Below are 14,384 nucleotides of genomic sequence, written 5' to 3'. Positions count from 1 at the left end.
CATATATAATAATGTAGTTTCTTTGTATGGTAACAAAGTAATTAAACTTATCATGGTGACCATTTTGTAATGTATAAAAATATTGAATCACTATTTTCTGCACCAGGAGCTAACATAATGTTGTAGGACAATTATACTTCACAAGCAAACTCATAGAGAAGGAGATCAGATTTGTGGTTACCAGAGGTGGGCGCGGAGGAGGGGGAATGGGATGAAGGTGGTCAAAAGGTACAAACTTCCAGTTATAAGACAAATAAATACTAGGGTTGTAATGTACAATATGATTAATATTCTTAACACTGCTGTATGTTATATATGAAAGCTGTTGATAGAGTAAATCCTAAGAGTTCTCACCACAAGGAAAAAATACTTTTTTTAAAATTCTGTACCTATATGAGATGATGGATGTTCACTAAATTTATTGTGGTCATCATTTCATGGTATATGTAAGTCAAATCATTATGTTGTGTATATTAAGCTTATATAGTTCTGTATGGCAATAATATTTCAATAAAACTGGAAGAGGAAGGAAGGAAGGAAAGAAGGAAAGAAGGAAGGAAGGCTGGCTCTGAATCTGATGGTTTCACTGGTGAATTCTACCAAACATTGAAAGAATACCAATCCTTCTCAAACTTTTCCAAAAAATTGAAAAGGAGGGAACACTTCCTAACTCATTCTATGATGCCAACATTACCCTAATACCAAAACCAAAGACTCTACAAGAAAACACTGATGCAAATCGTCAACAATATACTACTAAACAGAATTCAGCAGCATACTAAAAGAATTATACAACATGACCAAGTGGCATTTATTCCTGGGATGCAAGTATGGTTTGACATATGAAAATCAATGTAATATGCAACATCAACAGAATGAAGGGGGAAAAATGATCATCACATTTGATGCAGAAAAAGCATTTGACAAAATTCAACACCTTTTCATAATAAAAACACACAACAAACTAGGAATAAAAGGAAACAAATTCAACGTAATAAAGAGCATATATGAAAACCCCACAGTGAGCATACTCAGAAAAACTCAAAGTGTTTCCTCTGAGATCTGAACAAGGCAAGGATGCCTGTCTTCCCACTTCTATTCAACATAGTACTGGAAGTTTTAGCCAGAGCAATTAGGCAAGAAAAAGAAAAGAAATTGGAAAAGAAGAAGTAAAATTATCTGTTTGCAGATGATATGATATGTAGAAAACCCTAAAGCTTGCACAGAAAAACCCTATTAGAACTAATGAATGAATTCAGCAAAGTAACAGTATACAAAGTCAACATGTTAAAAAACAAACCCCAAAACAGTTGCATTCCTATACACAATGAATAATCTGAAAAGGAAATTACAAAAACAATGTCATTTACAATGACATCCAAAGGAGTAAAATACTTAGTAATCATCTTAACCAAGAAAGTGAGAGACTTGTCTAATGCAAACTACACATTATTGCTGGAAGAAATTAAGACATCAATAAATGGGAACATATCCCATGTTTGTGGATTGGAAGACTTAATATTGTTAAAATGTCAATACTACCCAAAGCAATCTACAAGTTCCAAAGAAATTCAGTCCAATCCCTATCAAAATTCCAATAACTGGGACTTCCCTGGTGGCACAGTGGTTGGGAAGGGAATCTGCCTGCCAATGCAGGGGACACGGGTTTGATCCCTGGTCCGGGAAGATCCTACATGCCGTTGAACAACTAAGCCCATGTACCACAACTACTGAGCCTGTGCTCTAGAGCCTGTGAGCCACAATTACTGAGCCCATGTGCCACAACTACTGAAGCCTGCACACCTAGAGCCTGTGTTCTGCAACAAGAGAAGCCACCGCAATGAGAAGCCCGTGCAACACAACGAAGAGTAGCCCCTACTCGCCACAACTAGAGAAAGCCAGGGCACCGCAATGAAGACCCAACACAGCCAAAAATAAATAGATAAATAAAAATAAATAAATAAAATGGTTGGTTTTTAGATAATCAACAAGGATGTACTGTATAGCACAGGGAACACTACTCAACACTCTGTAATAACCTATATGGGAAAAGAATCTGAAAAAGAGTAGATATATGTATATGTATAACGGAACCACTTTGCTGTACACCTGAAACTAACACAACATTGTAAATCAAATATACTCCAATATAAAATAAAAATTAAACTATATATATATATATATTTTTTTTAAGAGGTAATTCCCTGGTGGTCCAGTGGTTAGGACTCTGCGCTTTCACTACCAAGGGTCCAGGTTCCATCCCTGGTCGAGGAACTAAGATCCCACAAGCTGTGTGGTGTAACCAAAAAAAGAGAGAAAAAGAAAGAAAGAAAGAAAATAAATAAATAAAATGGTTGATTTTATGTGATGCGAATTTTGCCTCAATAAATTAAAAGGGTTTGGGAATTGCATGACAAAGGAACTCCATGGCTGATGATTTTTTTTTTTTTTTTTTAGTTTCTGCTTTATAACATGGCTGATGATTTTTTTTTTTTTTTTTTAGTTTCTGCTTTATAACATGGCTGATGATTTTTTTTTTTTTTTTTTTAGTTTCTGCTTTATAACATGGCTGATGATTTTTTTTTTTTTTTTTTTAGTTTCTGCTTTATAACATGGCTGATGATTTTTTTTTTTTTTTTTTAGTTTCTGCTTTATAACATGGCTGATGATTTTTAATGCTGTCACAGCCTAAAAGCCCATCTCACCTCTTTCTTTGCCAGAACCATGTTCAGGCAGCAGCCAACTCCCCAGGACAGCCTTGATGTCGGCAGGTCATTCGGTGAGCTGCGCTGGGGCACAATTTTGGTGGCACTGTCCTGCCCTCCCATTTCAGTGTCCCCATGTCTTACACATCCTGTTCACACTAAAGCTGAAGTGAGACAGGATATCCAGGGACTTGAAAGTAGGGTTTGCTGAGAGGTGACTCAGGAAGATGGATTCTCTAAGTGCCTGCCCCTCCGAGCCTGTGATTTCCCCTTTGGTGGAAGGTACTTAGAGTAGTGAAAATCATAGAGGTAGAAAGTAGAATGGTGGTTGCCAGGGGCTGGGGAGAAGGGAAGATGGAGAGTTATTGCTTAATGGGTATAGAGTTTCAGTTTTACAAAATGAAAAGTGTTATGGGGATTGTTGGTGGTGATGGTTGGCTAACAATGTGAATGTGTTTAATACCACTGAACTGTACACTAAAAATGGCTAAGATGGTAAAGTTTGTGTTGTACGTATTTTGCCACAATAAAAAAAAAAAGGTGGAAAAGAAAAAGCTTTAAGGATGAAAATGTATTTTAAAATATCCATCCATAATCCAGATTTGGGGACTTATTCTTTAAAATTATTTTCTCTCATGTGACATTTTCCCATGCTTATTTTAAATTTTTTCATGATCAGGATCAGGCTTCAGACACCTAGTTATGCTGTCCTTGTATTTATATATACAGCTGGTCTTGATGTTATTGTAGAAGTAAAAAGAGTATTATTTTATTAGATATTAGATTACTTATTAGATTTAGATCTAATTCTGCTCTGTCATTTTGGAGAGTGAGGCAACTTCTCCAAGGACACAGCATTAGATTGATCCAAAGTTTCCACAGATTGTGCAGTCCCCGACTCCCTGCCCAGAGTTCTCTCTACCTGCCACGCCTCACATTTACTCTTTTTAAAAATATTTATTTGTTTGTTTATTTATTTATTTATGGCTATATTGGGTCTTCATTGCTGTGTGCGGGCTTTCTCTAGTTGCAGCGAGCAGGGCTACTCTTCGTTGCAGTGCGCAGGCTTCTCATTGCGGTGGCTTTTCTTGTTGTGGAGCACAGGCTCTAGGCCCGTGGACTTCAGTAGTTGCCGCATGTGGGCTCAGTAGTTGTGGCTTGGGCTCTAGAGGACAGGCTCAGTAGTTGTGGTGCACAGCTTAGTTGCTCCGTGGCATGTGGGATCCTCCCAGACCAGGGCTCAAACCTGTGTCCCCTGCACTGGCAGGCGGATTGCTAACCACTGCGCCACCAGGGAAGTCCCTCACATTTACTCTTGAATTTAAAATCTGGAATGGAAAAGGTCTTTATTTAGATTAAAAAATAAATTTAAATGTCTCCGTTTTGGTTATTGTTATTATTCTCTTAAAACAGGATGGCAGAGATATCTGGCAAAAGAATAATATCTATTGAATTAGAGATGAGTTCACAAATATTTGATTTAGTTAGATTTAGTAAACAAAATAACCACAAATATCCACCAAAATACTACTTTTAAATATACACAGCATGTCTGCTACATTTAAATTGCAAAGCAGCATATGTTGGAGTAAAATATATATATATATATATATATATATATATATATATATATAAATTTTCCGCATTATTTTGCTTTTAACTCAACATCAGTTACATTTTACCCAAACCCATTGTGTCACTATTAGAACACTTCCTGTGATTTCTCAGCTCTAGCCTTTGGTTTGAGAGCAGCTTGCTAGTGTTGAAGAGGAAGAGAGAAATATATTTTATTGGGCCCTTGCCAGGGGCCTTACCCATGCAATCTTAGATTATGTGTAAAACCCTAGGAAATGGGTAACACAGCCCCCATTTTGCTGAGGCTCAGAAAGATTAAAATACTTGCCCAAAGTCAGGTCAGCCCAATTTCAGAGCCCATCTGCCTACCCCATTCTTCACAAAAATCCATTACTGCATAACTATTTTATGATTGCTGTTAATGGAAAATGTCCAGATTTTTCTGGTCAGATCTGGGCACATTCTGAAGCTGAATTTAATAGTAAAAGTATGTAGGTGCTTAGGAATAGAGAGGAAAATTCTGACCAATTTCGAAGGAAAAGTAAATTTCATGTTTCAATCCTGAGATAATAGACTTTCATACAAATAATTTACATAGCTTTTGTTTTAAAAAATTGAACTGGAATGTTTTCCAGCAATGACAAAAAAGGAAATTACATAAACCACCCGTCCTCCGGGAACTCAACCAGGAGATAGATGTGGTGTTCTTTGTCAGTTCCGTGGATGGTATTTCCAAGTAAAATGTCGCATCTACTCTGGCAAATTGATAATGCTCTTTAAGTAAGTATGTGCAGCCTAGATCTCTCTTATTTAATCTGGAGGTTCATCACTGCAAGTTCAAGAAGAAGTCACAGTCATCTGCTTGTGTTTACACAGGGTTTGTTCATGCAGGCCTGGGTCAGTGAATGTGGTGGAATTCCGTCTGAGACAGAAAGACATGCAGATACTTTAGTACATTCCTATGGCTTAAAGTCAATGAAGCCGCAGCAGGGTAATTCCAAACAGTCTCGGAAGGTTTGACAGATTTTCCAGATCCCTCCTGTAAACCTTGCTTAGAATATTCAGAACTTCTTTGTCTCTGAGCCGGGAATAGTGTCCTACAGCATTCCATTTCCTTAGTGACTAAAACTTACGTGCCAATTTAAAAATCATTAACTTTTTTTTTAACATCTTTGTTGGGGTATAATTGCTTTACAATGGTGTGTTACTTACTGCTTTATTACAAAGTGAATCAACTATACATATACATATATCCCCATATCTCCTCCCTCTTGCATCTCCCTCCCACCCTCCCTATCCCACCCCTCTAGGAGGTCACAAAGCACTGAGCTGATCTCCCTGTGCTATGCAGCTGCTTCCCACTAGCTATCTATTTTACATTTGGTAGTATATTTAAGTCCATGCCACTCTCTCACTTCTTCTCAGCTTACCCTTCCTCCTCCCTGTGTTCTCAAGTCCATTTTATACGTCTGCGACTTTATTCCTGTCCTGCCCCTAGGGTTTTCAGAACCTTTTTTTTTTTTTTTAGATTCCATATATGTGTGTTAGCATACGGTATTTGTTTTTCTCTTTCTGACTTATTTCACTCTGTATGACAGACTCTAGGTCCATCCACCTCACTACAAGTAACTCAATTTTGTTTCTTTTTATGGCTGAGTAATATTCCATTGTATATACGTGCCATATCTCCTTTATCCATTCATCTGTTGATGGACACTTAGGTTGCTTTCATATCCTGGCTATTGTAAATAGAGCTGCAATGAACATTGTGGTACGTGACTTTTTTTGAATTACAGTTTTCTCAGGGTATATGCCCAGTAGTGGGATTGCTGGGTCATATGGTAGTTCTATTTGTAGTTTTTTAAGGAACCTCTGTACTGTTCTCCATAGTGCCTGTATCAATTTACATTCCCACCAACAGTGCAAAAGGGTTCCCTTTTCTCCACACCCTCTCCAGCATTTATTGTTTGTAGATTTTTTGATGATGGCCATTCTGACTGGTGCGAGGTAGTAACTCATTGTAGTTTTGATTTGCATTTCTCTAATGATTAGTGATGTTGAGCATCCTTTCATGTGTTTGTTGGCAATCTGTATATCTTCTCTGGAGAAATGTCTACTTAGGTCTTCTGCCCACTTTTGAATTGGATTGTTTGTTTTTCTGATATTGAGCTGCATGAGCTGTTTGTAAAATTTGGCGATTAATCCGTTGTCAGTTGCTTCATTTGCAAATATTTTCTCCCATTCTGAGGGTTGTTTTTTCATCTTGTTTATGGTTTCCTTTGCTGTACAAAAGCTTTTAAGTTTTATTAGGTCCTGTTTGTTTATTTTTGTTTTTATTTCCATTTCTCTAGGAGGTAGGTCAAAAAGGATCTTGCTGTGATTTATGTCATAGAGTGTTCTGCCTATGTTTTCCTCTAAGAGTTTTATAGTGTCTGGCCTTACATTTAGGTCTTTAATCCACTGTGAGTTTATTTTTGTGTATGGTGTTAGGAAGTGTTCTAATTTCATTCTTTTACATGTAGCTGTCCAGTTTTCCCAGCACCACTTATTGAAAAGGCTGTCTTTTCTCCATTGTATATTCTTGCCTCCTTTATCAAAAATAAGGTGACCATATGTGGGTGAGTTTATCTCTGGGCTGGGCTTTCTATCCTGTTCCATTGATCTATATTTCTGTTTTTGTGCCAGTACCATACTGTCTTCATGACTGTAGCTTTGTGGTATTGTCTGAAGTCCAGGAGCCTGATGCCTCCAGCTCCATTTTTCTTTCTCAGTATTGCTTTCGCTATTCGGGATCTTTTGTGCTTCCATACAAATTGTGAAATTTTTTGTTCTAGTTCTGTGAAAAATGCCATTGGTAGTTTGATAGGGATTGCACTGAATCTGTAGATTGCTTTGGGTAGTAGAGTCATTTTCACAATGTTGATTCTTCCAATCCAAGAACATGGTATATCTCTCCATCTGTTTGTATTATCTTTAACTTCTTTCATCAGTGTCTTATAGTTTTCTGCATACAGGTCTTTTGTCTCCTCAGGTAGGTTTATTCCTAGGTATTTTATTCTTTTTCTTACAATGTTTCCTTAATTTCTCTTTCAAATTTTCATCATTAGTGTGTAAGAGTGAAAGAGATTTCTGTGCATTAATTTTGTATCCTGCTACTTTACCAAATTCATTGATTTAGCTCTAGTAGTTTTCTGGTAGCCTCTTTAGGATTCTCTATGTAAAGTATCATGTCATCTGCAAACAGTGACAGCTTTACTTCTTCTTTTCTGATTTGGATTCCTTTTATTTCTTTTTCTTCTCTGATTGCTGTGGCTAAAACTTCCAAAACAATGTTGAATAATAGTGGTGAGAGTGGACAACCTTGTCATGTTCCTAATCTTAGAGGAAATGGTTTCAGTGTTTCACAATTGAGAACGATGTTGGCTGTGGGTTTGTCATATATGGTCTTTATTATGTTGAGCGAAGTTCCCTCTATGCCTACTTTCTGTAAGGCTTTTATCATAAATGGGTGTTAAATTTTGCCAAAAGCAAAAACCATTAACTTTGAATAGAACTCTTTATAGATTTCACAGTTCATTGGAACCTACGTACTGATTGTAACCTCTTTTTTGCTTAAGATGTGGTGTTATCTTTAAGAATATATATGTGTGTGTGTGTGTGTGTGTGTGTGTGTGTGTGTTGTCTTGGAGCATAACAGTAATAACAACAAATATTGAGCATTGCCATACTAAAAGCTTTACATACATTAGCCCCTTGAATTGGCAAAATAGCTTTGTGAAGTCAAGATTAACACCCCTATTTTACAGACCAGGACACTGAGGCATGGGAGGTGAATATGTTAGTTGCAAATATATCTCAACAGTGAAGGAGAACTGGGATCGGAGCCAGTCAGTCCAGCTCTGAAGCCCTCCTATGGGTACAGGAGCCTTGGTCAGAACTTCAGAGTGAGGGCCTGAGACTCAGACAGCACATGGGGGGGACTCTTACTAGACTGTTGTTAGACCTTCCTTCTCTTCCTCACATTCTGGCTTACACTCCAATCCAAAGTGGCTGCAGTGACCGTGACCTGAACTGAGTGTCACCATCCATTTAAATATCTCCACAAGAACATCTGATTATTCCCAGACATGTAAGCTTCCTGTGCCTTGTATATTATTTCAGGAGAATGGTTGGGGATATCCTGTGGTGATGCATGACAGAAGGAAATTGAGAGCAGTTAAAAATTTTCTTTTGTAGGACCCGATATTTGTGGATTTGATGTCATGAAAGTTCATGTTATTTTACATTTCAAGAATCAGTATCACTCAAACAAGAAATCAATCAGGTGTAAGGTAAATTCTTTCATATTCAAATCAGTGATCATGTTAACTCTTGCCAGATAATAACGTAAGTTTATAGAAAATAGTTTTGACCTTAAAATATTTAAGTGAACTATGTATGGGCCTTGTCTGTCCTGTCCCTGCTTTCCAGTTTAGCAGGCCTGTTAGAGACACTTGTCCACCACTTTGATTGGTTTGGTTTCCAAAGTTTTTACCCACCAGGAGGGTACGCTTCTCACTGTGAGCCATGACATTGATATATAAAATGCCCCATAAGGGTTACAACAGGATGGTCACATTTCAGCTATACCCATCATCATTACTGAAATACTCAGGGTGAAAAAAAATTCTGGTGAAATTAATCTTCAAAATACGAAAACAATTTAAAATGGGAATATTTCTAAAACAAATGCATACATGCTTTACATTTTTACCCAGGGGATCCTGTGAAAATGTCATTTTAGGTCTTAGGGCCTGTTTATAACTCATTGGCCCTACCCAGGGCTTCTCCAAAGAGGCAGCTTGCATTAAGTCCCTGGTGTGTGGGCCTGTGAACGGGACGTACACTCCCTAAAGCTCATCCCCCCACACTTTGAAGGTAAGCACCAGGAAGCAGGGACCTGTCCCCTGAGGCATCCCCAGCACCCATAGCCTCTGTGAATCTGGGCAGGAGGCCAGTGTATTTCAAAATCATTGACAGCAAGGAGCGGAAGCATCCATAACCGTCCTTTATTCAGTCTCGACCTGAGCAGGGGGTACTCGGCACCCTCACAAAGCCCCAGTCTCTATTGGCAACATGGTTTCTCGCCGGGTCCTGCCTGCTGACTTGATTGTTCTAAAGGATCAGCAGGTCCTCCATATACTCAGAGACCTGACACCCCTCCCTTGAGGGTGGAGGGGAGCTCAAAATCCAAGTCTTCCTCCTCCACCTTAGTGTTGGACCAGAGGACCAGTCTTCATGATATGATTCCCGAGCATTTGTTCAGTTGCAGCTCAGGCATGCAGGAGAGAAAGGGGATGACACTACCAGATGGAGGCTGTGAGGTCTGGCCTGGACTGTGCCTGGGAGGCCAGAGCTTGGTCACCTGGGGGCAGCAAGCCTACCGGGCCCTGAGTGGCACTGGCAGGCTGACAACTCCCTCAAACAGGTATTGGTATTTCTGCAGCCTGTTAGAAAAATAAGAGACAAGTCTGCTGAAGGAGCCTTGGAGCCTTGGATCATAGCAGCTAGTCAGCATTACGGACTCCTCGGTGAGGAGCAAGGTTATCTTCATGGGGCTCCGATTCACTCTGCAATGCTGTAAAAGAAATGCAGTGGTCAGCCCTCAAGGATTTTCAAGGAGGAGGTCTGGCCTGCATTGTTTAAAAAAATACCTCAGGAGATTGGTTCAAGATAGCGGAGTAGAAGGATGTGCACTCACTCCGTCTTGTGAGAACACTGGCATCACAACTAACTGCTGAACGATCATCAACAGGAAGACACTGGAACTCACCAAAAAAGATATCCCACATCCAACGACAGAAGGAGAAGCCACAATGAGATGGTAGGAGGGGTGCAATCACAATAAAATCAAATCCCCTAACTGCTGGGTGGGCAACTCACAAACTGGAGGACAATTATACCACAGAAGTTCACCACTGGAGTGAAGGTTCTGAGCCCCATGTTAGGCTTCCTAACCTGGGGGTCTGGCAACAGGAGGAGGAATCCCCAGAGAATTGGACTTTGAAAGCTAGCGGGATTTGATTGCAGGACTTCAACAAGACTGGGGGAAACAGAGACTCCACTCTTAGAGGGCACACACAAAGTCTTGTGTGCACCAGGACCCGGGAGAAGGAACAGTGACCCCACAGGAGACTGAACCAGACCTACCTGCTAATGTTGATGGGTCTTATGCAGAGGAGCGGGTGGGCGGCTGTGGCTCACCGGGGGGACAAGGACACTGGCAGCAGAAGTTATGGGAAGTACTCATTGGCGTGAGCCCTCCCGGGGTCCTCCATTAGCCCCACCAAAGAGCCTACTCAGGCCAAACAAACAACAGCGAGGGAACACAGCCCCACCCATCAGCAGACAAGCAGATTAAAGTTTTACTGAGCTCTGCCCACCAGAGCAACACCCAGCTCTACTCATCACCAGTCCCTCCCATGAGGAAAATTGCACGAGCCTCTTAGATAGCCTCAACCACCAGAGGGCAGACAGCAGACACAAGAAGAACTACAATCCTGCAGCCTGCAGAAGGAAAAGCACAATCACAGAAAGATAGACGAAATGAAAAGGCAGAGGATTATGTCCCAGATGAAGGAACAAGATAAAACCCCAGAAAAACAACTAAATTCCAGAAAAAGAATTCAGAATAATGATAGTGAAGATTATCCAGGACCTTCGAAAAAGCATGGAGGCAAGGATTGAGAAGATGCAAGAAATGTTTAACAAAGAACTAGAAGAATTAAAGAACAAAGAAAGATGAACAATACAATAACTGAACTGAAAAATACACCAGAAGGAACCGATAGCAGAATAACTGAGGGAGAAGAACGGGTAAGTGACCTGGAAGACAGAAGGGTGGAAATCACTGCTGCAGAACAGAATAAAGAAAACAGAATGAAAAGAAGACAGCCTAAGAGACTTCTGGAACAACATTAAATGCACCAACATTCACATTATAGGGGTCCCAGGAGGAGGAGGAGAGAGAGAAAGGACCTGAGAATATATTTGAAGAGATTATAGTTGAAAACTTCCCTAACCTGGGAAAGGAAATAGCCACCCAAGTCCAGGAAGTGCGAAGTGTCCCAGGCAGGATAAACCCAAGGAGAAACACACTGAGACACATAATAATCAAATTGACAAAAATTAAAGACAGAGAAAAACTATTAAAAGCAACAAGAGAAAAATGACAAATAGCATACCAGGGAACTCCCATAAGGTTAACAGCTGACTTCTCAGCAGAAACTCTGCAGGCCAGAAGGGAGTGGCACGATATATTTAAAGTGATGAAAGGGAAGAACCTACACCCAGGAATACTCTACCCAGCAAGGCTGTCATTCAGATATGATGGAGAAATCAAAAGCTTACAGACAAGCAAAAGCTAAGAGAATTCAGCACCACCAGCCCAGCTTTTCAACAAATGCTAAAGGAACTCCTCTAGGCAGGAAAGAGACTAGAAACTTAAAACAACCTTGTACATGTATAGTCTGCTATACAAAACCTCATGGGGACAGCAAACCCCAAACTACAATAGATATACACACACAAAAGAAAAAGCAACCCAAGCACAACACTAAAGATGGTCATCAAACCACAAGAGACGAGAACAAAAGAGGAAGGGAAGAAAAAAGACCTACCAGAAAAAAATAAATAAATAAAAGGGACTTCCCTGGTGGTCCAGTGGTAAAGAATCCACCTTCCAATCCAGGGAACACGGGTTCAATCCCTGGTCAGGGAACTAAGATCCCACATGCTGCGGGGCAATTAAGCCCGCATGCCACAACTACTGAGCTCACGAGACTCAACTAGAGAGCCTGCGTGCTGCAAACTACAGAGCCCATGCACTCTAGAACCCGTGCACTCTAGAACCCGTGCACCACAACTACAGAGCCCACTCACCCTGGAGCCTGAGCGCCACAACTAGTGAAGTGAAAACCAGCATGCCACAACTAGAAAGAAGCCCGCCTGTGGCAAGGAAGAGCCCACACTCTGCAACTAAGACCCGACGCAGCCAAAAAAAAAAAAAAAAAGACCTCGGATGTTCTGGGGAGGAAGGGGTGGCGATCAACAGGCAGGGAGATGGGTGAAATTGTTAGGTCAAGGCTTCAGCGGGATGCAGAACACGGGAGCGTTTTGACAGATGATTCAGGTGTAGGGTCCAAAGGACTTGATGATGTTTGGAATCTGGGTGCTGAGGGCATGGATGATGACCCTCAGGGGCGCTGCTGTTAAATAGGAGGGGAAACAAAGGCCAAGAAAGGGGTCAGGGCAGACTCAGGGGTCAAGTTTAGAACAGTTGGTTGTGAAATCCAGGCAGACATCGAGGTAGAGGTGTCGAATAAATTGTTGGAAATTTTGGGTCTGAAACTCGGCTGATGGCTGGAATTAAAGATGTTGGCTTGGAGCTGTTTGCATATGTGTGGGTGTAGATGTTACCCCTCAGGAGGCTCTGGGCCGGTGGACAAATCCCAGAGGGTGCCAGCCATGGGGCCAGCAAGCCCAAAGTCTAAATTAAGAAAGACAAGTGGAGACAAAGGCAGGCAGAGAGCAGGGGGAAAGCGTTTGGAGAATTGTGCACTCAGCTGTCACAGCGGGCTACAAGGGTTGAGGGGACACAGAGTAGACTGTAATACTGGTCCCAGGACAGAGTCATTGGCTACGGTGTGGCAGAGCAGAGGGGTACTGAAAAGATGTTTTGATTTGGCTTTTAGCAGGGAGAGACTCCTCCTGACAGAGCCTTTATGCTGGGGCAGTGGTTCCCAAACTTGAGCAGCGTCAGAGACCCTGGAGGGCCTGTGAAAGTGGCCAGAGGGTCCACGAGGCTCTGATGCAGCAGTTCGGGGCTGACCTGGGAATGGGCATTGCCCATGTTCCCCCAGTGCTGCTGCTGCTATTGGGGTATGGTGCAGGGGTCCCCTCTGCTGCTGACAGTCAGATACATCCTGGTCACCCCCAGCCTCCTCAGATACCCTCCCATCCACCTTCCAGCCCTCCTTTATTTTTTATTTTATTTATTTATTTATTTTTGGCCACACTGTGTGGCATGCAGGATCTTAGTTCCCCAACCCGGGATCCAAACCGTGCCCCCTGCAGTGGAAGCGTGGAGTCTTAACCACTGGACCACCAGGGAAGTCCCCAGCCCTCCTTTACTGAATGTTAAATGCTTTCCTTGTGTCCAGCCTGAGGCTTTAACCATGACCAAAAAGCGCACCAGGCCTGCCCTCCACAAGCTTAAATTGTTGGACAACTCAGAGAGTTAAAAATTCTCCCTTGTGTTGAGAAATAGAGTGGGCTTCATTTGGTGTCTTTCAGAATGCAGAGCCAGAAGTTGTTTTGCATATAACTTTTCTTAAGTCCAACAACGCACTGGCCCCTCGGTTTACACCAATCACCCCATCATAACTGCCTGGGGGATTATAGGTGAAAGCCATTGTCTTTGCACAAAAGGGAATCAACCACTCAAGAGAAGGCTGCCAGTAGTGAGGAAGTATTCTACAAGGGGTGAGTCTTCTGTAGGACACCCTTTCATTGTCAAGTCAACCCCTATTTCTAGAACGTCTCTGCCTTCTGTTTACAAGAAGGCTTTGACCCATGACGACTTACACTGCATATCTAGACCTGCCTTGAAACGTTAAGGGTCTCATTCTTTTCCTTTTCTCCCCCAAAACATTCAGGTTGATAGCTTCACACACCTCTACACTCTGATTTTAAGACCAGACCTCACCTACGAAGTGAAAATTGATGGTCAGTCGATTGAATCTGGCAGCATAGAGTATGACTGGCAGCTCACATCACTGAAGAAAATGGAGAAGACTTCAGCAGAGTCTAAGGACTGGGACCAGGCTACAGAGGGCAAATCCCAGGTGTGGATTTTTCCCGCACAGCTGCTAGAAAGTGTACAAGTGTAGTTCGTAAGTACCCAAGTACCGTACAATTGCTACATGGCTGGGAATCATGATGACAGCATTACAACAGTCAAAGTGCCCTCCTCAAAGCACATATGCTGAGACCAGCCACACAGCTGCACACTTAAAGGTATTATGAAAGAGTTAAAATATCTGAGATGAAAGCAAGTAGGGTTTG

The 14,384-nt window shown here is 41.4% G+C and overlaps 1 protein-coding gene across 1 annotated transcript in view; it reads left to right on the top strand.

Annotated features, from left to right (window-relative positions):
- CALR3 (calreticulin 3) overlaps window positions 1-14,384 on the top strand; it is a 31,348-nt gene that overhangs the window by 8,345 nt on the left and 8,619 nt on the right. The window contains exons 4-5 of the mRNA XM_081233632.1: window positions 8,517-8,611; window positions 13,976-14,164. Coding sequence (XP_081089758.1) covers window positions 8,517-8,611; window positions 13,976-14,164 — 284 coding nt within the window. The remainder of the gene's footprint in view (window positions 1-8,516; window positions 8,612-13,975; window positions 14,165-14,384) is intronic.

The sequence above is a fragment of the Mesoplodon bidens genome (assembly GCF_964165515.1).
Source record: "Mesoplodon bidens genome assembly, chromosome: 4".
Lineage (NCBI taxonomy): Eukaryota > Metazoa > Chordata > Mammalia > Artiodactyla > Ziphiidae > Mesoplodon > Mesoplodon bidens.
The sequence above is the reverse complement of the archived record's forward strand: the minus strand, read 5'-3'. Positions and strand labels throughout refer to the sequence as shown.